Raw genomic sequence first — 21,203 nt, 5'->3', positions numbered from 1 at the left:
CTGTCTGGGAGGATCCCACGTGCCACGGAGCGACTAGGCCTGTGAGCTTACTGAGCCTGCGCGTCTGGAGCCTGTGCTCCGCAACAAGAGAGGCCGCGACAGTGAGAGGCCCGCGCACCACGATGAAGAGTGGCCCCCACTTGCCACAACTAGAGAAAGCCCTCGCACAGAAACGAAGACCCAAAAAAGCACAGGTGACAACCTAGACCTGTGATTGGCATCTGAAGTAGGGCAAGGGGTGCAATTTTATGGGACTGAGCGCTTAACCTGTGGGATCAGTTGCTATCTCCAGGTAGATAGTGTCAGAATTGAGTTAATTGTAGGACACACAGTCAAGTGTCCACTGCGAATTGGAGAATTGGTTGGTGGTGTTGGAAGAAACGTATTGGAGAACCCATTCCGGACTTTTGTCCCCTACCACTCCTCTGAAACTGAGGTCACTGTTGACCTCCCATTGCTAAATCCAATGACCAGTTCTCGTCACACCCAAAGAAATCTATTCCAGCTATAGGAAAATTGGAAGTCTTTACGAAGTTGTCTTATCAGATTCATTTGACACAGGAGATCATTTTCTCTTTTTCCTTTTTTTTGAAAAAAATTTAACTGAACCTCACCCTTTTCTGTTCTTCATTCCTCACTGGACACTCCTTCCATCTGTCTCCTTTGCTGGTTTGTCCTCATTTTCCCAATGCAAGTGTTGGAGTGGAGAGTGCTAGAGCTGAGTCCTTGGACTTAATCTCTTCATATAGATTAACTTTCCAAGCAGTCTTATCCAGTCCTAAATTTATATCTCCAGTGTAGATTTCTCCTCCAAACTCCAGACTCATGACCCATAACTACCCATGACCCATTTTCTCCTCCAAACTCCAGACACCCATGGATGTCTAATATTGAATTCAAATTGATGGGTACAAAATCAAACTCCCTTACCCCTTACTGCCCTGTAGTCTTCTACATCTCAAAAACAGCAACTCCATTCTCCTAGTTACTCAGGTCAAAATCTTAGAGTCATTCTTGACTCCCTCTTTTTTTTCTCATATCCATACCAACTATATCAGAAACTCTTTTCAGATCTACCTCAAAACATATCTATAATCCACATCTACTACTACCACTCTGGTTCAAGACCATCACCCCTTGTCGAAATTAAAGAACTCGTCTCTTAACTGTCTCCCTTCTTTTATGCTTCCTTTTGCATAATCTAGTCTATTTCCCATAAAGCAGTCAGAAAAATCCTTTTAAATATCAGTTCAATTACTCCATCCACTTATTCAAAATTCTCCAAAGTTTTCCCACAATTATCCAGAGTAAAAGCCCAAGACCTTCTGATGGCAAAAGTGATTTGCAGCACTCCCCCTCCCTCACCAACCCTGACCTCCTACCACTCTCCTCCTGCATCACTAACGCTATAGTCACATGGCCTCTCTGCTTTTTCTGAAGACAGTAAGCATGCTTGTCCTCAAGGCTTTTGCACCTGAAACTTAACTCTCCTTAAAACTCTTTTCTCTCAGGTACTTACATGTCTATTCCCTCACTTTCTTCAAATCTCTGCTAAAATGTCACTTTATCAGAGGCTTTCCCTGACCACTCCATGTAAATCCGCATCATTCTCTATTGCTCTTGCCCACATAAGACAAATGTACTTTTTTGTTTGTCTCTATCCACTGGAATTCACAAATAAATAAGAACATTTGTCTTACTTGTCTTTATCCACTGTAATGGAAGGTCATGAGGGCAGGGATGTTGTCTGTCTTTGTTTTTACTATTGAACACACAACACCCAGGAAAGTGGCCAGCATATAGGTAGTTCTCAGGAACTAAGAATGAAGAATGATGATGGTATGTATCAGAACAGTGACGGTGAGATGGGTGGCAGCCAGCCTCCAAGTTGGCTCCCCAAGATCCCTGCCTATGGTCTTCATGCTCTGTATAAGCCCCTCCCTCAGTGAGTAGAGCTGACTGACCTGGGTAACCAATGGCAGAATTGACAATGTGTGATTTCCAAGGTTAGGTCATAAAAGATGTTGTGGCTTCCACCTTGCCCACTATCTTGAATTGCTCATCTGCGGGAAGACAAATGTCGTGTCATGAGGATGCTCAAGAAGCCTGCAGACAGGCCCGCATAGGAAGGAACCAAGGGGTCTGCTAACAAGCAGCACCACTTGAGAGTGAACTATCTTGAGTGGAGCTATCTTAGGAGAAGATCTATTCAAGCTTTTAGGTGACTCCAGCGCTGGCCAGCATCTTGCCTAGAACTTTGAGAGAATGCAGCCCAGAATCCCTTGACTCTGCTGCTCCAAATTCCTGACTCACAGAAACTGCGTGAGATAATATGTTTATTGTTGCTCTAAGCCACTACATTTGGGGTTAATCTTTTTTTCTGGTCGGGGGCGGGGTGGTTAATCTTTTATGCCACTGTTGCCATGACCTCTTTGCTGGTTCTCCTTGGAACTTTTACACTTGCTTTTCCTTCTGCCTAAAACTCCATTCCCTCAGATAGTTTCATGTCTTAATCTCTTACTTCCTTCAAGTCTCTGCTAAAACATCATGCTATGCAGTTATGCAACAATGTAACAATGGGTAACAAACACAGGTTGTGTTTGAGATATCCAGAAGGTAGATGCCACAGGATTTAGCAACTGACTGGATAGGAGGGAAAAGAGAGAGAGGAAGGAGTCAAAATGATGCTCAAATTATTGGTCTGTGTAATTAGTGGTGTCATTCCTGGTTTAGGGAAACAGGTTTGGGGCAGAGATTATGAATTTAGTTTTAAACCTGCTGAATCTGAAATGTCTTAAATATCCAAGTGAAGATGTTCAAGCATGCAGGCAGATATACCATTTGCAACACTGAAGAGAAATTTGGGCTGCAAATAAAGACCTTGGAATCAGGGCCAATTCTACAATTTGCAGGGCCCAGTGTAAAATGCAAATGCAGGGTCCCTTTCTTCAAATAGCCTTTGAGGTCCATCAACTGCTTTGTCCTCCTCCCAACAATTTGGAGGACTAAATGCTCTGGATGAGGGTGGGGAAGTTGAGCCAGGTATCTCCCCTTCCCACAGCCTCTATTCTCCAAACCACATCGAGGGACACCTCCAGGAGATTGCAATTTCCATGCTAGGATGCACTTGCACAGGGAATGGGTAAGAGGCTCATCCCTACCAAGTCGCCCACTAGATGGACTGTGGCACTGACAGTCCAGGACAGCTGCCACCATGCCCTGCCCTAAGACACCGTGGGTGCACACACATGACCCTGACTTTCCCCGTGCCTGTGCCCAGGCTCTCCTGGTCCTGTGGTCCTGGACCTGGGTGGGGTGAGGAGGAGAGTGGGTGGGGCTGAGATGCCAGAAAATGGGCGGAGCTGGCAGCTGAACTTATCCCAGGGAGGCAGAGAGGTGGTGGGAGAGATGCTCCACTCTCTCATTAGACTTCACTTACAGAACAAAAACCCAAAGGTAATGCTATTAAGAATTTCAATCTGGCAACCACAGAGCATTGAGACCTCAAGCATTAAGCCCTTCTGAGTGCAGGGCCCTGTGTGAATGAACTGTTGGTATGCCCATGAAACTAGCCTTGCTTGCAAAAGATAATAAAGTTATAAGAATGAATGAGTTAAGTAGGGAAAGATGAGAAGAAAAGAGCCCTAAGGGGACTGCCCTGGTGGCACAGTGGTTAAGAATCTGTCTGCCAATGCAGGGGACACGGGTTCGATCCCTGGGCCGGGAAGATCCCACATGCTGCAGAGCAACTAAGCCCGCACACCACAACTACTGAAGCCTGCACGCCCTAGAGCCTGTGAGCCACAACTACTGAGCCGGCGTGCTGCAACTACTGAAGCCCGGGCACCTAGAGCCTGTGCTCCGCAACAAGAGAGCCACTGCAAGGAGAAACCTGTGCACCACAACGCACAGTAGCCCCTGCTTGCCGCAACTAGAGAATGCCTGCGCGCAACGAAGACCCAACACAGCCAAAAAAAAAAAAAAAATTCCTCTAAAAAAAAAAAAAAAAGAAAGAAAAAAAGGAAAGAAGCCTGAGGACGGAAGCCAGAGAAGCACCAATATTTAAGAGATGGGCAGATAAAGATGGGCCATCCTGTGGCCAGACAAGGGTTGCAATTAATCAGAAGACCAATGAAGGAGAAGATACTTTGTCTCTGACCCCTGACTTGGTAAAGCTTTGCAAGCTATCACCTGGCCATAGATTGTTAGGCACATTTTGTTTCATAAACTATTCATGATATAGTTGATAGTTTTTCAGAGTCAAGGGTGTGGTTCTTACCTAGGCCTATTACCTCGATTATTTTTGAAGCGTATGTTACTCAGTTGAAAAAAAAATAATGCATGAAAGAAGCTGAAGGAAATAAAATAGATTAAGTGAAAGAATGGAATTTACTAATAATAGACTTACAGCTAACCAAAGTAAATAATTCATTTCCCTTCTAGCAACAGTCACTTTACATATAAGGCCAGCAATGTTTCTCTGCAACATTTATCAAGCAAGAAAAATGTTAACTCTAAATTCTGTGAAGAATTTCAAATGAGGCATTGAAACCTGTTGCAAAATCAATCACAAGAGTTTTCTAACTACTAATTAACCTTGAGCAAAGCCTTAGGCCCTAAGAACCAGACTATTTGATGAAAGAACTGCGGCAGGGAGTTGGTAAGAATTTTAGAGCTTAGAATTGGCGGGGAGAAAAAAAGTGATTTTTTAAAATGGATTTAGAAATATCTCTGGAAGTGGTTTATAAAGTGGCTAAGAAAACAAATTCTGGAATAAGCTGCTTGGGTTTGAATCCCAGCTCAGTCACTTACTCCCTGTGTGATTTTGGACAAGTTATTCAATTGCTCTGCACCTGAGTGAGTGGTAACAACTCGTAGGGTCATTATGAGGATTAAATGACTGAATGTAAAACATTTAGAACTGTGCCTAGCACATAAAAAGTACCATATGCCTTTGTTAAATGAAAATTGTGAATATTAATCATGTAAGCAAAATACTTCTGGAATTTTTATTTTAGTAGCTCCCATAAGCATTGGGGAAAGAGTTCACTAAAAGAAAACAATCTTTTCTCCTCATTTTTTTTTCTTCTTCAGCCTCCCATCTTTTTTTCCCACCCTCCTATCTTCAGAGTACTGTATTGGTTTCTCTTTATATCAAAAATAATTTTTTCCCAAAAGTTTCCTTAAGAAGTAAGTATAATGTTTCCCGGATATTTTCTTAAAAGTAATTTCCTCATGTCTTATCATGAATATTCATAGCTGTTTTCCCACTCCCACTTACAGTTGATCTCAATGTTTTATTTCTTTCATATGAAAACATCAGAAGTAAGTATATAGGAGAATAAAATGCACAGTAGATTTAGTGTTATCTGTATATTTATTCTAATTATCATAACAATTCTGGATTAAGTGGAAAAAATATAAAAAGTTTCACTAAGTGTTAGGGGAACAATGAATATAACAAGAATTACAAATACACCTTCTAGCCCTTTTGAGAAGTCAAAATGGACCCATCTGAATTCACCAGCTTCTTTGAAAAAAGTTCTGCGGATGCACAATCCCAGGAGGCCGCAGTTCAAACTACCCCATGTATCTTTTTTTTTTTTTTTAAGAAAACAATGGAAAATTTTATTCAAGCCAAATTTGAGGATTATAACCTGGGAAGAGCATCTCTGAGAACAGCTCTGAGAACTGTTCCACCCCCTTAGAAGTCAAGGCACAGTTACCTAAGTTTTTTGAGACAGAGGACTGTACCTCAAATGACGTATTATTGACAGTTTACATAATCCAGATATAAGCCTCATCGTGGTGGGTCATGGGACCCCTTACAAGATCAAGAAGGAATGCTATCTTTTAAGGAGTTGTCTTGTTGATGCTGGGAGAATGTTGTTCTTTATGGCTGAGCAGGTATTTCTACCGATGGGGGCGGTCTGGTCAATGTACAATGCAGATACACAATGCACAGTTACCCCATGTATCTTAAAAGCAGAAATCCCTTTGTATTTGTCTTACTGTTCCCTCTGGCCTCCAGCATTGCGTTCTTATACTCTCTGCCTCAACTTTATTTCAGTACTTTGTTTCCTCTGGTTCTGATGGTTTTTCACAGTGCTTTATAAGAGTTTACACCTAACCCATAGTGGAGGTCTTCACTGCCTTTGCCTTTGTGACACCGAGGGTGAAGTTTTCAAGGTCCCCATACGCTGCACGCTCGGTGATCATCTTCCGACCACTCCCTGTGCGCGCTCCTGCGGGCGGGGGGTAGGTGGCGCTTCTCCAGCCTCCTAACCTCACTTGAGGCGGAAATCCTCCTGCCTTTGTGAACGTGTTTCTTTAGATCTCGCTCTCTTGGTCTTTTTTCTGTTGTTTCTCATCTACGAGTTTGACCTCCTCTGTAATTGCCCCCTCCCCATTCCCCTAGAGCATACACGTTCCCCCACTTGGAGTCAGAGTAATTGATACTTTAACATCCTCCACTGGCCCCACTTCGTCTTTAAACACCATGCAAACGCGCTCTCCTTCAGGGTCCTGCCTGGGAGCTCCAGCAGCGTTTCCACCCTTTGTCGTTAACAGATGTCAAAGAAAGCGAGGCCCCGGACGTGCCCATATATGACCTTGGAACAGAAAGCTGCCTCGTTTGGAGGCAACGTTCGGGGGAACCCTGTCCACTCCCACCCTCGCGTGCTCTCGCCTCCCCCTTCGGCGAGTTAACTCGCGTGCACTACGCGGGCGCCGGCTACTCCCTCTCTTCTCCCGACTTCCTTCGGAGAGCCTCACAAACCGGGGGAAGTTCAATCATTCCTCAGCGAGCCTCGGCGCTCACTGGGCATGCTCAGTGGCCGGGCCCGGCTCCGGTGGCCAGAGGCTGCCTTGGGCTCGGGTCGGCGGCTGCTTGGGCTCGGCTTCCCCGAGCGCGGGCTGAGCACAGCGGCCCCTGAGCCGGGAGCGAGACGCGCCCCGCCGTCCCCGCCCGGGCGCCGGCTCCGCCAGAGCGCCGTCGTTCCGGACCCCGAAAGCCCCCAACTTCGCGCCAAGTTCCGAGCCGCCTCCGGTGGGAGCCATGCAAATGATGACCAGGGACGTTCTGCTAGAAATGGAGCTGGAGGAGGACGACGACGACGATGGGGATATCGGTGAGCCGCGGGTTCCGGGGGTGGGCCGGCGCGGGGCCCCGCGTCCGCTCCCGAAAGCCCGAGCCAAAGCGGGAGAAGTCGGGGACTGCGCGTGGGCCCCGCATCCTCGGGAATGGAAGCTGGCGGGTACCCTCGGCCGCTCGGAGGAGCTCGGGTGCGGGGGGCCGTGGTGGTGGTGGGGGGGCGGGGGGAAGCCCGCGCCGCCCGCCCCGGGCCCGCAGTGCGGCTGCCTCGCGCCGCGGACCGGCGGGCGAGCGGGCGGCCCCCGGGAAGGCCGGGGAGGCGCGGGGTAAGCGCGGGTCCCTAGGTCAGTTTCCGGACGGGCGAGGGACGCGGCCCCTGAATAGTCACGGTAGCTACGGGGACGCCCCCGAGCGCGGAAGTCTTGACTCAGAACAACAACTTTTGGGTCATTTTCTCCGGCTCGAACCGGCGCGGGCGGCGAGCCCGTGGGCGGGGTTCGGGGAGCGCGCCCGGGTTGGGAGAGAAGGCGTGTGACCCGCCTGAATCCTCCTTGAGGTGAAAGCAGGCGCGCGGCTGTGGGACGGAGGGTTGGGCCTGGGTGGGGCGGCCCGGGAACTGATCTGTGGCCGCCGGGCGCGGGCCGGGATCCTTTTTCCATCCGCAGCGCCCGCGGGGGAGCGGATGGGAGGAGAAAGCCCTTAGGCTGGGTGGACCGCAAGGCATTTCCTACCCGTCCAGAGGGCCCCGGTGCCCCATTTCTGGTTAAGAGTGCTTAGAAAGAGTGGACAGAACGGAGGGAGAGCTGTTTTAAGAGTTACAAACGGAGTGGGAGGGGGTGAGGAAGGCGAAAGCAATTGGAGCAGTGGGGAGAAAATCTGGTCCCTAAAGAGAACACTGTCAGGGAATGAATGATGGCATATTGGGTCCGTCCGGAAGACGGGCAGTTAAATTACCAGGCCGACTCCGACTCAGTTTCCTGGACGCCAAATCGGTTTAAAAAACGTAACAGTTCCTGCTCTTGTACTAATACTTTTCTCTAATATATGCTTCTCTAATACATTCTTCTCTAATAACTTTAGAAGTAACTTAATTTTAGGAGATAGATGTGGTTTTTCGTTCACGTTTTAGGTTCTGCTCATTTATTTATTTTTCTGGTTTTTCCAGCTCTATTGAGATATAATTGGCATATAACAATGTGTAAGTTTAAGATGTACAACGTCCTGATTTGATACATTTATAAGTTGCAAAATGATTACCGCCATAGAGTTAGCTAACACCTCCGCAGCGTCACTTAACTACCATTTGTTTTTTGTGGCGAGAACATTTAAGATCGTCTCTCAAAGTATACGATACAGTATTATGAACTCTAATCACTATGCTGTAAATAGATCCCTGGAACTTATTCATCTTCTAACTGGAAGTGTACCCTTTGACCAGTATCTCCTCACCTCCCCGCCTCCAACATTCTACTGTTTCTGTGAGTTCACCTTTTTTGTATTTCACATATAAGTGATATCATACAGTATTTGTCTTTCTCTGCCTTATTTCACTTAACATAATGCCCTCAAGTTCCATTTGCGTTGTTGCAAATGACAGGATTTCCTTCTTTCTCATGGCTGAATAATATTCCATTACATATATATATAATATATATATATATGACACATCATCTCTGTCCATTCATCTGTAGACAATTAACGTCTTTCCATATCTTGGCTATTGTAGGCACTGCTCATTTAAATCCAAAAACAAATTTAATAGAAGGGATTATACTCCATGGTTTAGCATTACCTTTCATTCACTTGAGAACAATTTATTAAGTGTCCATTCTTATGGAGGGAGCAAATAGTAATATTCTTTTTTATAGGAGAGAAAACTGAAGCTCACAGGTTCATCTGCCTAGCTTCTCACACAGCTTATTAAGATTCAAACCCAGGTTTTCTGACTTGCGAGACCTCTGCGTACTGATGCCCTTTTCAGCGGGTCACTCCAGCTGTCAGATAATATATAATGCTACTATTTAGCAGGCTGTGGTAGTAAATCATGATTGCATACAATATAAATCATAGGAACAAACTTTAAAAAGTTATAATAAAATTAGCATGGTCTGTTTCATAGGAAAACAGTTATCTGTTATGGTGAAGTGTCACTATTTACACTGACAGTTTTAAATAAATAAGGGTAAAAACCCAAATGGAAATTGAAGTAAGCAAGAGACTCTGAGCTTTGTTCCAGCCTGCCATCAGTAGATCTCAATTTAGAAAGAAAACTAACTTGGGCTAGTTTGTATTGACCTGATAGTTGTATCAAGTCAAACAGTGTAGATATATTTAAGAAAAAGTTAAATATCTCTACTCTTCTTTCATCCCACCCTCCATAGTCTACTGAAATTAATATTTTAGTGTATATAGGGGTCAAGTCAACATACTTTATGTTAGTCAACAAATATCATCAGGTCTCAGCAATTTGGGGTTGTTATACAAATTTAATGTGGGTTGCAGTGATTTATATCGAGATGTTTACCATGCCAATGGAAAGTTTATGTCATTGAAAAATAATAAGCCTTTTTGGATGTCACCAGAAGTAGGCTGATGGTATACAGCCTTTTATCAAATAATTATAAAACTATGGAAGGGGAGACTCTGGTGAAATGAAGATTATAATTTTAACCTCTGCCTCTAGTTTTGTAATGCAGGGCTGTGTTCAAGCTATTGACTAACATATTTCTCCTAGTACTTGATTGTCACAACTAATAGTTGTATAATAATTTAAAACCCACTCAGGTACTGAAGATTTCTATGAAATATCTCTATAGTTATTAACTTTATAATTCAGAGCAGGAGAGTTATTTTGACATAAGTTCTTGGGTAAGACATCTATGATCAATTAATTTGCAAGAGGGAAAAAGAAAAACTATTTAAGCTAGATGTGGTCCCTGGTTACATCATAGAAATGTTTTACATATATAAATGGAAGTGTGCCCTCTAGTAGACTGGGATTTGGGCTTTTTTTTTTTTTTTTTTAAACCTATGGGTTTCTGCTTACTTTTTTTTTTTTTTGATTTATTGATTGATTGATTGATTGCTATGTTGGGTCTTCATTTCTGTGCTAGGGCTTTCTCTAGTTGCGGCAAGCGGGGGCCACTCTTCATCGCGGTGCGCGGGCCTCTCACTATCGTGGCCTCTCTTGTTGCGGAGCACAGGCTCCAGACGCGCAGGCTCAGTAGTTGTGGCTCACGGGCCTAGTTGCTCCGCGGCATGTGGGATCTTCCCAGACCAGGGCTCGAACCCGTGTCCCCTGCATTAGCAGGCAGATTCTCAACCACTGCACCACCAGGGAAGCCCTCTGCTTACTTTTGAAGCACGTTTAGTGCTTTAAGTGTGAGGATTGCTTCCTTGTTTGGCATTAACTAATCTAGAGAATCAAAGATGGTAAATCTCACTATGGTGTCCTTTCCATATTTGCTTTATTCATGACCACTAGAAATTGTTCCCAAAGGTTTGTGAAAGAGGCAGCGTATTGGCATGAGAGCATTTGTGCAAAAGGCCACTTATTTTCTAAATCAGCTCCAACAACCAACCACAGGTGTTATCTTGAGGCAGTGGTGGTAGGAAGTATTTGGCTCATGGCCTTTATTGCACTGGTGCTGGTGGAGATCACACCTTGAGGCAGGTTCTGTGCACCTGGTGTGCAGAAGAGTGTCTTTAGCTGCCTTGCTTCCAGAAACACCTCCCCACACACACACACCCCGCCACCCCATTAATCAGTAAATTGAATTTAACATCTCTTCTTCTTGACGTAGAAAGTGATAGAAATAGTTTTTATAGCCAGAATGTAGATATTTAGTATGCTGTTTTGTTTCTTGCATTTCCATAGTTCAAACTTCACTGAGGGAAGAAAAGTGTTCTCAAAAAAGAAGGGAGTTATCAGGAACACTTCAGATAGTTCAGGCAAAAGGTTTTTTGTTTAGATGGTTGGTTGTGTCAACTGAAAAAAAAATGTACAACCTAAGAGTTGAGAATTATGTTTAGTTTGGGGACCTACTGAGGACTATAGCCTGGGATAACAGCCTCTCAGGTAGCTTTGAGGAACTGTTGCAAAGAGGTAAGGGAGAGGCCAGGATATATAGGAGTTTTTTGCTGGGGGAAAACAAACAAACAAAAACAAAAAACACGTAGTTGAACATCAGAAGATTACTGCTAATCACAAAACTCAGACATCTCAAGTTAAAGATTTTAGTGCTTTTCTGTGTATGGCAAAATGCAAGAGTCTGGGCTTATTGAAATCATTCCTTTAATAGTCATCTTTAACTATCTAGGGCCAGTATCCTGTTTTTCTCCATCGTGAATTCCCTGCAGGGGGCATCATGGGGTAGCTGCGGTGGTTGATGGGTTTATGGCAGCAACATCTTCATTTACTGAAATGGCCGGTGACATTTTTTGACCACTTTGGATTTCCCGTCTGTTTATGGTAGAGTTTACTCTCTGATCCCCACAGCTAATGGTCCTGCCATTGGGGTGGGGGATGGGTGGGAAGAGGCCCATTATCTCTAAGGGATAATGGTCCAGCTCTACCTCCCAAGTGTCTTTGTTGCTTCCCTTTTCACTGTCACATTCTTATATAGACTTATCTTCCTGCACTATCTCTATCCCCTCACTACAAACTTTATGTTTAATCACTTGCAAATCTGACCCTAGCATCAGTTTTGCTTTGTCATCATTAATTGAGCAAGCCTGTGCTAGTTGTAGGATTAGGTGTTGAGCTGGGCGTTGGGAGGCAAAAAATGAGTAAGTTGCATGCTTTGGCTGTGGAGAGGTGGGTTCCGTGGAACCAGCCATTTGCAGTAAGTGCTGTTATTGAGGTACATACACAGCCGTGGAGGAGGATGGGAGACCGCTGCACAGAAGAGATTGTTGGGCCAGGTGCTGAAGAAGCAGGCAGGCATAAAGGGCAGGAGGAGAGTCTGGAGTTTCAAGTATTGCCTATGGTGGAAGGGAGCAGTCACGAGGCTGGGAAGGCAGGGAGGTGTGGCACCATGAAGAATCCTCCAAACGTTTTAAGGGTTTTGGATTTTACCCTGTAGGTGATTTGGAGCTCCAGAAAGGTTATAAGGAAAGGAGTGATAGAATCAAATTTGCTTTTGGAAAGATCTCCCTGGCAGTGCATTGGGAAATGGGTTGGAGAGGGGAGATGCTTGAGGTAAGCCTTTCTGGTCGTCAGGTTCAGAAATGGCCTGCAGTGGCCATGAGAAGAGAGAGGAGTGGGTCTGAGAGCTTATGAAAGAGGCAGCATCTCTAAGGTCTTGGAGACCGAATGTGTCCAGCAAGCAGAGAGGAGCCTGGGATGACTCTTGGACTTGAGAACAGTGGCAGGTGGAGGAGAACAGATGTGCAGGAGGGGAGAATTTTGTATTGTTCCAACAAGCCTTACATGCTTCTCCTCTGCTTTAGCTCAGACCATTCCCCTTCCCAAAAATACTAGACTCTCCTTCTCTTTCTCAGCAGCTCTCTCTCCTTCTAAACCCGTCACAATCCCAGGAAGCTGTTGTTGTTCCCTCTAGCCCAAAGCACCCACCAGTGAATGCTCACACCCCTTATTTTTCTGTTCCATGCAATTAGCATTCACCTTGTATTTTTGCTGTTCATTATCTTTGCATTAATTAATCCCCCCAACTAGAATGTAAATTTCTTGGGGACTGAGACTAGGTCATGCAAAATATCCCAAATGTTGTGGACATTCCATTACTATAATTTAAGAAAATTCTCACTTCCTCACCCTCTAAAATGAAAGCTTCTCAAAGGCAGCTGTTTTGTGTACTTTCTGTTCTAAGCTAGGTCCCTTGTGCTTGGAATGGTGCTTGATATTCAGTGGAAGCCAAGCAAATCATTGTTGAAAGAAAGAATAAATGAATTACTTTGAATAATTAAACAAATTAATTAAATTATTCAATTAAGTAAATTTATTTAATTAAATAAATGAATAATAAACATAATGCTTAGTGGGTTTTATGGCCCTCATGGAGTTCTCTTCTTTGGCACCTGGAGATGCCCACAGTCATCTGCTATAAAAACGTTGATTGTTCATACTCTTCCGGGAACTCTTCTAGGTTCTGTGGTCCCTGACCTCTGGTACCTCACTATCTAGGAAGGAGACAGATATGTGAATAGATAAGTGCAGTCATCTGTGATTAATGCTGTACTGTAATCAAGATGTGTACCAGGCTCAGTGTTGGTACCAAGGATAAAACATGCAACCTTGCTGAGGGGAATCCAGGATGGCTCTACAGAGGCGGTGCCTGTGCCGGCCCCGGAGGAATAACCAGATAGGTGAGGGAAGGAGCTGGGACAGTAGAGTGTCCTGAGCATTCCTAATGTTCCCTGATTTCTCAGCAAAGCACTCTTGATGCTGCCCTTGCCTTATTTGCTATGACAGGTGGCTCATACGTATATGGGGTGTGTGTGTGTGTGTGTGTGTATGTATTCTTTACCAGGGTATGACAGCTAAAAAGCAAAACAAAGCAAACTATTCTTAAAGTCATTCTCTTTGAACATAGTCTTACACTGTTGCATAAACCTTCTGCTATTTTCAGTTTCAAATCCACACTCACGATTTATCTTCCATGTTCTGACTCTCAAGTCAAATAGTTGCTTTCCAAAAGGTTCCCCAGTCTCGTCTTACAAGTCTCATTGTTCTTTGGATCTGAGACAAACAGAGCTCTACAAAAGAGTTCTACACACACGCCCCCCACTCCTTTTTTTTTCTCAAGGGGTTGTAACAGTCACGTATGTTGATTGCTGTACATTTGTTTTTTTTCCTCTTAGAAACCAAGAAATTTAGACTAAAAGCTCCTGTGAAGATTTCCCTCAGAGATATTATTTAAATTCTGACATTCTTGGGGGTAGATTATAATATACTGTTAAGAATTCCACAGTCAGGCTTTAAGTTAAAGGATGGTCTTGAACTCTCAAAGCGTTATTTGTAGCAAGTTAGATTAAAATCATTGTATTTTATAGAAGTTTCCACTCTAGCTAATACTTTAGGTTTTCTTATGTTATCATACGTATCAGTTTGTGTTTTGTATTCCAGTCAATTCAGTAAATCTTAACAAAACGTATAGTCTTAGAGGGAGAAGTGCTATCTCATTTCCCTTTGTACGCTACAGCCTACGTATCGTAATGCTTTTCACATAGTCCCAAACATTTGTTAAGGGATTGTTTTTTAGATTGTAATGGGAAGCTTTGTTTGCTATAAGATTTAAGCTGCTTCATCTGCTTTTGATACAGATCATTCAGGGCTGGGTCTGTGCAAAAATCACGATTTTTAGAACAGAAAAACATCATTTCCCGTCACCTTCAACCAAGGAAACGTACTTCTTGACTGATTGGTAACTCATATGTAAATGTAGAGATTGTGAGAATTTAATACAGTCAAGTGATTGTCTTATGTCATTATTGCTTTTCCTTTAGTTTTGTCTTGCTTTTTTAAAGGCAACTAAAATTATTTAGCAGCCATCCCAAGGAGCAGCCAGTTTAAAGAATACTAGGTGAAAATGTCAACAATAGAATATTTTGGACATGTACCAAAGAGCAATCCAAATACTATTCAGCCCCAAATCAGATAGAACGTTTGCACAGAAGACAAGTTGAAGGGTTAATAGGCAACTTTCTCTGCTCTGGTATTATTACTGCCCTGGCTACATGTCTGAATACTAATTGAAAGAACTTGCTGCAGTAAGTTATTCATCAGCCAAAAATACAAATGAAAGAAAATATATTCTTTTGTGAAGTCCAGATGTTGCTTTTATATTTAATGCTTTCAGTCTAAGACATTGAAACTCTACTATTTCCTACATTATTTAAAAATACAAATACTTGAAATTGGGGGAAGAAAGGATATTAGTCATTAAAATTCTCTTTTCTATAATTTTTATTTTAACTTTGGCAGAATTTTAGCCAAAGGTCAAAGTCTTGTAAATAGATGTTCTTTCACGAAGTACAATTATGCAAATTACAGGCTTGTTTATAAAGCTTGTTTTATATAAACTAAGATTGTGTTTACATAATTGATTTTTTTATGATTCTTCAGACATTCTATCTAGACGTTTGAAAAATAGTCTTTGGCTTTGCACAGACAGGATGATGGTTAGATTTTTCTTGTGGCATCCCATAGGCACAGACTTAAGCATTTTAAAAAAATTTTTTCTGATTTCTGCTAAGTTTTTAAGAAAAATTATTCCCCACTAAATTTTAAACAAAAATAATACACCCTCCCCACGTATAAAACTCAGACCCTTAACATTATTTTCAGTGTTTTATTATAATTTATATTATGATTTTAAACAATTGCATTCATTTGTTGTATCATTTTATTTCCTTCTACTGTTACTTATTAAACAATTCCTGAATGCTCAATCTGTGTAAAACATAAGATACTTTTTTCTAAACAAACAAAAGAAAAACCAACAAATAAAACCCATCTTTGTTTCTAAGTAATACAAATAGTGAAGAAACAGTGTAAGCTCACTGATCTTAGATGCTACTTAGGGAAAGTAGATTTTAAAGACTGAGCTTCTTGGTTTCTTTGGGGAAAGTTAATCCCTAAAGAGGACATTTAAAAAAAAAAAAAAAAAAAAAAGGAAGAAAGAGCCTGTGCAGGCTGTGGTGATGCAGAGCCACGAGGAGGGAAGGAAGGAGACAGGCCTGCAGTCAGAAGACCTGAATTAGCGCTTGGCTTTGGCACCTAGAATCTATCACCTGGGGCAAGTTTCTCGGCTTCTCAGCCTGTCTTTTCAGCCCTGTGGGGTTGCTAGGAGGATGCAAGGAGGCATGTACAATGGCGGGTGTGGGGCCTTTTCACTCACACTACCTGAGTGGCAGTTACAATATCACCATCATAATGAATTTTTTTATTTAAAAGCAGTCATGGGAACTGCTACTCTTTTTTTTTTTTTAACATCTTTATTGGAGTATAATTGCTTTACAATAGTATGTTAGCTTCTGCTGTATAACAAAGTGAATCAGCTATACATATGGAACTGTTACTCTTAACCTCAGAGAGCTCTAAGTCCTTGCCTGGTTTTGTGTTGCTCTGTGTCATATTATGCATGCAGGAACTGTCCACTAAGTGTCAGGTTAAGGGCGATCATGACCGTGGCTGTGCTGCAGACACATGTACTTAAAGATAAAAGAGCTGAAGAACAGCATGTGGTTTCTGCAAAGAGATAATTACTGAGTGTGATTTCCTATACTCTTACTGATCTTCTGACAGAATGACAGTGTTATTCAGATTCCGGGAAACCTATTTCAGGGGGAATCTCTTTCAGGGAATCTTAGCAAAAGGTTCCAACAGCTGACACTTGGCTCCCAATAAATGGCTCATAAATGTAGGGATTGTATTTCCATTGGTAGCACATGTGGCTTATCCCATCCTGCCAATTGCTGTCAGGCTGTTCTTACCAAGTATGTATGCCCCCATGTGCCACCATGTAATTGAATGCATAAGAAGTGAGGAAGAAGACTTTTTTAAAGTAAGAAGTGAATAGCTTTTATCACAGAGTGAGCCTTTAGAATATCACAGGAGAACTGGGGAGAGAACGATTGATGATGAGATTCTCCATTGTCACTACTGAATTGTGGAAACATGGAAGATCATTCAGACTGTTCACCATTCAGTGGAGGGAGGGAAGTCACAAGGCAGTGGAGGGAGATTGTTGACCTGATGTTAAAAACCTTTGACTTGACTTGGACATCCTTCCCACCACCCCTTTCCCAATTTTTGATCATCGTGTATATGCAGGCACCGTCAGCCTTGGCCGCTCATCCTCTTAAATGTCTTCTAGAATTGGAGATTATCCTGCCTCTCTCAGAGGGGAGGGACCTTCTCAGCCCCTTGTTGCCTCGGCATACTCAAACCCCGCTCTGAGAGGGCTGGGGGATGGATGCCTTGGGAATCGACATCCGCTTGGATCTGGAGGGAAGAAGGAGACACGAGGCCCCAGGGATCCCCACCCCCCCAACAAAGCCCTGGATAAGTGTAGGTATAAGTGTAGGTAGGGATCAGGTGAAAGTGATCTTTTCTTGAGGTTTGGATTTGCGGATGAAAACCTGAATTTCATTAGAGGTACTTATACTGGAGGCAAAAGAAAAGGAGGACTCTTTCCTGAGTTGGAAGATCATTTCCACCGTCTGTTGCAGACAGCCTCACCTTGGCCAAGGATGTGGACCTGCGTCCTGTTGGACTACGAATATCTGTGGTGAGGGAGAAAGGGGCCACTCTGCTGGTCTGTGGTCCTTTTTATTTATCCACATCAGCTCCTTCTCCTCAGTTGAGTCTGTTATCTTGCCTCTGTCTCAGTACTTTTGTCAGACAATTAGCCTGGGTCTGCAGAGGTGGAGGGCACCACTGCTTAAACTTACGTTTTAGACAGATATAAGTTCAAATTCTAGTCCAGACATTCACTAATTGTGTGACCTTGAGTGATTAACATAACTTTCTCCTCCTCTGTAAAATGAAGCTAATATTAGAACCTACTTCAAGGGTGATTGTGTTAAAAATGACGATTTTAAAAAGCTTACTTTGCAGGATTGTGGTGCCTGATACACTAAAAGCCCTCCATAATTATGAGCTAATGTTAGTATTATAGATAGCTGCTTTTACCTATATTTTAACTCAGATGTAGCTCTTTTGCTTTTTATTAGCGATTTTACCATTCTTCCACTTATATAGGTCATTGTCATTATTTGTCTTTTTCATTAAACTGTGAGCATCTTGAGGCTATCATCTCAGTGAGCAGCTTAATGCCTGGCACAGCATAGGTGATCAATACAATTTTGTTGAATGAATGAGTAGATGAATGAAAGATATTGATTATTGAAGAGCTATGTGGTATGATTGGAAAGGTAGGCCTTTGGATACAGATCAGCCCTTGGACAGGTTCATAAAACTTTGGAGCCTTGGTTTCCATATTAGAAAAGTGTAGTAGAGATAATAATACAGAAAGGGTAATGATACTTAACGGAATTGTTATAAAGTTTAAAATTAACATATAAAAGGATGAGGGACAGTTCCAGGCACATAGTAGGCCAATAAATAATAGTGACAGTCATGATAAAGCAACTAAAAATGGAGAAATGTAAGTGACTGGCGTAACCTAAGTTGGATTTTCCAGTAGATGGATTTCACAATAGAATTGTATCATCCCTTTGAATGTATATAATTTTAGTAAGAAAGGTAACAGAATATAAGATAAAGATTCATAATGAAATTTAAATGATACTTTGATAGCCTTTACACTAAAGAAAATGTGTGAGAAATAGGAGCATTTCTTAATCTAGCAAATTTAAGATTTTGAAAGTATCTTTTATCAGGGTCTAAAGGGTAAGGTTGATATTGGTCATATGAACTTTTAATGAAATAAACTTTTAATAAAATATGTAGTTTTAAATAAATATGTAATTTTGCTTATCATGTGAATGGTCAGTTATTTTAAATGGGAAAATTCTAAAGTATTTAATTTGCCTACAAGACTAAAATGTCTGTTCATTGAGTTTTATTGAAAAGTTTGAAGTCAAGTAAAACCTGTTAAAAGAGACAGATGTGATATGGATCAAAATGATAAAACAGAAGACACGAACACACAGAGAAATTTCTACCCTTATGGTTTGAATTGTTTTGAATTTAGTGATATAAAAAAAATAAAATAATCCATACCTAATTTGCAAAATAGGTATATGAAATAATGTTTCTCATTTTGTAAGCTTGAAGTTTGGGAATGATTCAGCCTACATCAGTTTGTTAGAAATTAAACACTGCCAGGCCCCCTGTAGCAGCATCAGACCTAAGAAAAGTTATACATTCCATTCTGTTTGGGTAGGTGAGAGCAAAAGAAAAGGAAGAAGGCTGTTTTTAATCCCCAAATACAGTAGAGTTTAAGGTTATTTGCTTTATAAGTAAGCCTTTCCTAGAAGTGACTTTTCAATAAAAGCCAGAGTTACATCCTTCAGTTACTGCACTTAGAACTGCAGTTCTTGTTCTCCACTGGGTTTCAGCCTATCCTCCATCCACAAGATGCCAGATTGTCTCATATTTCCTGCCTCCATTTAAATTTAGGTAGTATTTAGTACTCACTGGGTACATGCTTTTATAACAGGCATATTGCAGCTTACAAATCACAGAGGAGACGTGAACATTTCTAACAGGCCTTGCCATCCACTCTAAGGGTAAGCAACACAGCAAATGGCTTTTGAGCAATGGGGTAATCATGGTTTTCCTGAGGGTTACAGTTGCCTAAACTGTGGCTAGTGGCTTGTTTTATACTCCAAAATACTTACTTTGAAGAGTTCAGTCACCATACTGACTGACTTATTTGGCACACACACAAACATCCCTTTGAAAGCTGATCATGGAATTGCTAGCAGTGGCCTTCATAAATCAGGTCTATTGCTTTTTTAAAAAGTCATGTGCATAGAGATTTCATTTAGCTCAGAGCACTGGCTTGATCTCATATCACAATCTTTATTAATTCAGTAAATATTTTCTGAAGACCTCCTATAGGTCACGTGCTATTTAAGGTCTGAGGATACAGAACCAGGGAGAGAAGATCGCATCTTCGGTGGAGCTTATATTCTAGTAAGTGATCAAATAAAACCCAAAAATGCATGTGGAAATCCATTCATTTACCTGATGTCTATTTAGCACCTTCTCTGTGCCAGGCATTGTGCTGGGCACTAGGAATTCAATACACAAGACAGAAGAGAAAAAAAAAAAAGGCAGAAGAAACGGCCTCTGCCCTCGATGAGTAGCCATGCTGGCAGGGAAGACAAACATGCCAACCGATCACCAGCAAATTATATTTAAAGATTGTGAAAAAAGAGACAGAACCAGGGTAACACAGCCGAGGACAGAAGTGGGGTGTCTCCAAAGCCGGTTCAGGGGGCTGGGCCCTCCCTGGGGGATGGCTGACAAGTACAGCTGTTATTCTCATAATTCTAAAAATAGCATGGACTTAGACTATAATCTTTAAAAAGCAGGTCTACTAGAAGGCTCAAGATGTACATTAGATTAACGTGTAAATCACCACGCGTGTTTTCAGGCTCACAACTTCAGCTGCACTGGGGGAATCCTCCACGCAGGAACTTTGTTTGCGTTGATTTCAGTAGCTGTTAATGCACCTTGCAAAGGTGAGCAAGTAGCATTATTGCTGTACTGTCGGTTCTGTGCCTCTTTATTCCTTGCTAGATGGGGTAAAATGTTAGCACTGCTTTGGAAAGCAGCAAAACTTAGTGGGTCACTCCCAGTTCCTTTCTCTCTTTCTTTGTAGCTCAGTGTAGCATAATCTTCTAACTGAAGTTGAAGGAGAAGGTGAGGTTGGGCGCAAGCAATTCTGTGCATTTTCCCTGAGCTGTCAGAGGAGGAGGACGGGGAGATGGGGTAGGTACCTCTTGTTCCCTGTGCTCCACCCTTTCCTCTCCTGACTTGAAAGGGGCAGGGAGCTAACAAGAATGCCTGTTCTAGATTCTCAGCCGGGAACTGGTTCTCTGGTCTTCCTGCCCAGGTCGCTGTGGGGTGTGACTCATTCCTGTTTGGAAGTGACTGGCGTTGGCTGAGAGTCATAACCAAGTCCCTGAAGCATGAATCAGAATTTGTGTGATGGTGGAAAAGCCCCACAGAGACTCTGAGGTGCTCCCTCAGGAATTTCTCCCCTTGAGAAATCCTAGTACTAGAGAAGCACTCTCTAAACAATAAGGTCCTACTGTATAGCACAGAGAACTGTATTCAATATCCTATGATAAACCATGGAAAGGAATATAAAAAAAGACTGTATATATATGTGTAACTGAATCACTTTGCTGTATAGCGGAAATTAATACAACAGTATAAGTCAACTATGCTTCAATAAAAAATATTGAAAAGAAAATAAAAAATAGAGAAACACTCTTTAGAATTCCTTCACTGTGAATAGCCAAGTACCCTGGTATTAGAGTAATATGGAAGATGCAAATTAAAACTTCTTTTGTTTTCAGTTGATAGGGCAGAAAGAAGCAGATGCAAATTGTTTCCATTTACTCTTAAAAAATCCTGTTATTTTTCTGTGTTAGGATCTCTTCATAC

The 21,203-nt window shown here is 42.3% G+C and overlaps 1 protein-coding gene across 2 annotated transcripts in view; it reads left to right on the top strand.

Annotated features, from left to right (window-relative positions):
• Window positions 1-5,972: 5,972 nt before the first annotated feature.
• Window positions 5,973-21,203, top strand: part of ANO6 (anoctamin 6) — a 212,063-nt gene continuing 196,832 nt past the window's right edge. For both annotated transcript variants that reach the window (XM_082422554.1, XM_082422553.1), the window contains exon 1: window positions 5,973-7,130. In XM_082422554.1, coding sequence (XP_082278680.1) covers window positions 7,058-7,130 — 73 coding nt within the window. In that variant the 5' untranslated portion in view covers window positions 5,973-7,057. The remainder of the gene's footprint in view (window positions 7,131-21,203) is intronic.

The sequence above is a fragment of the Balaenoptera physalus genome (assembly GCF_965194825.1).
Source record: "Balaenoptera physalus genome assembly, chromosome: 13".
NCBI lineage: Eukaryota > Metazoa > Chordata > Mammalia > Artiodactyla > Balaenopteridae > Balaenoptera > Balaenoptera physalus.
The sequence above is the reverse complement of the archived record's forward strand: the minus strand, read 5'-3'. Positions and strand labels throughout refer to the sequence as shown.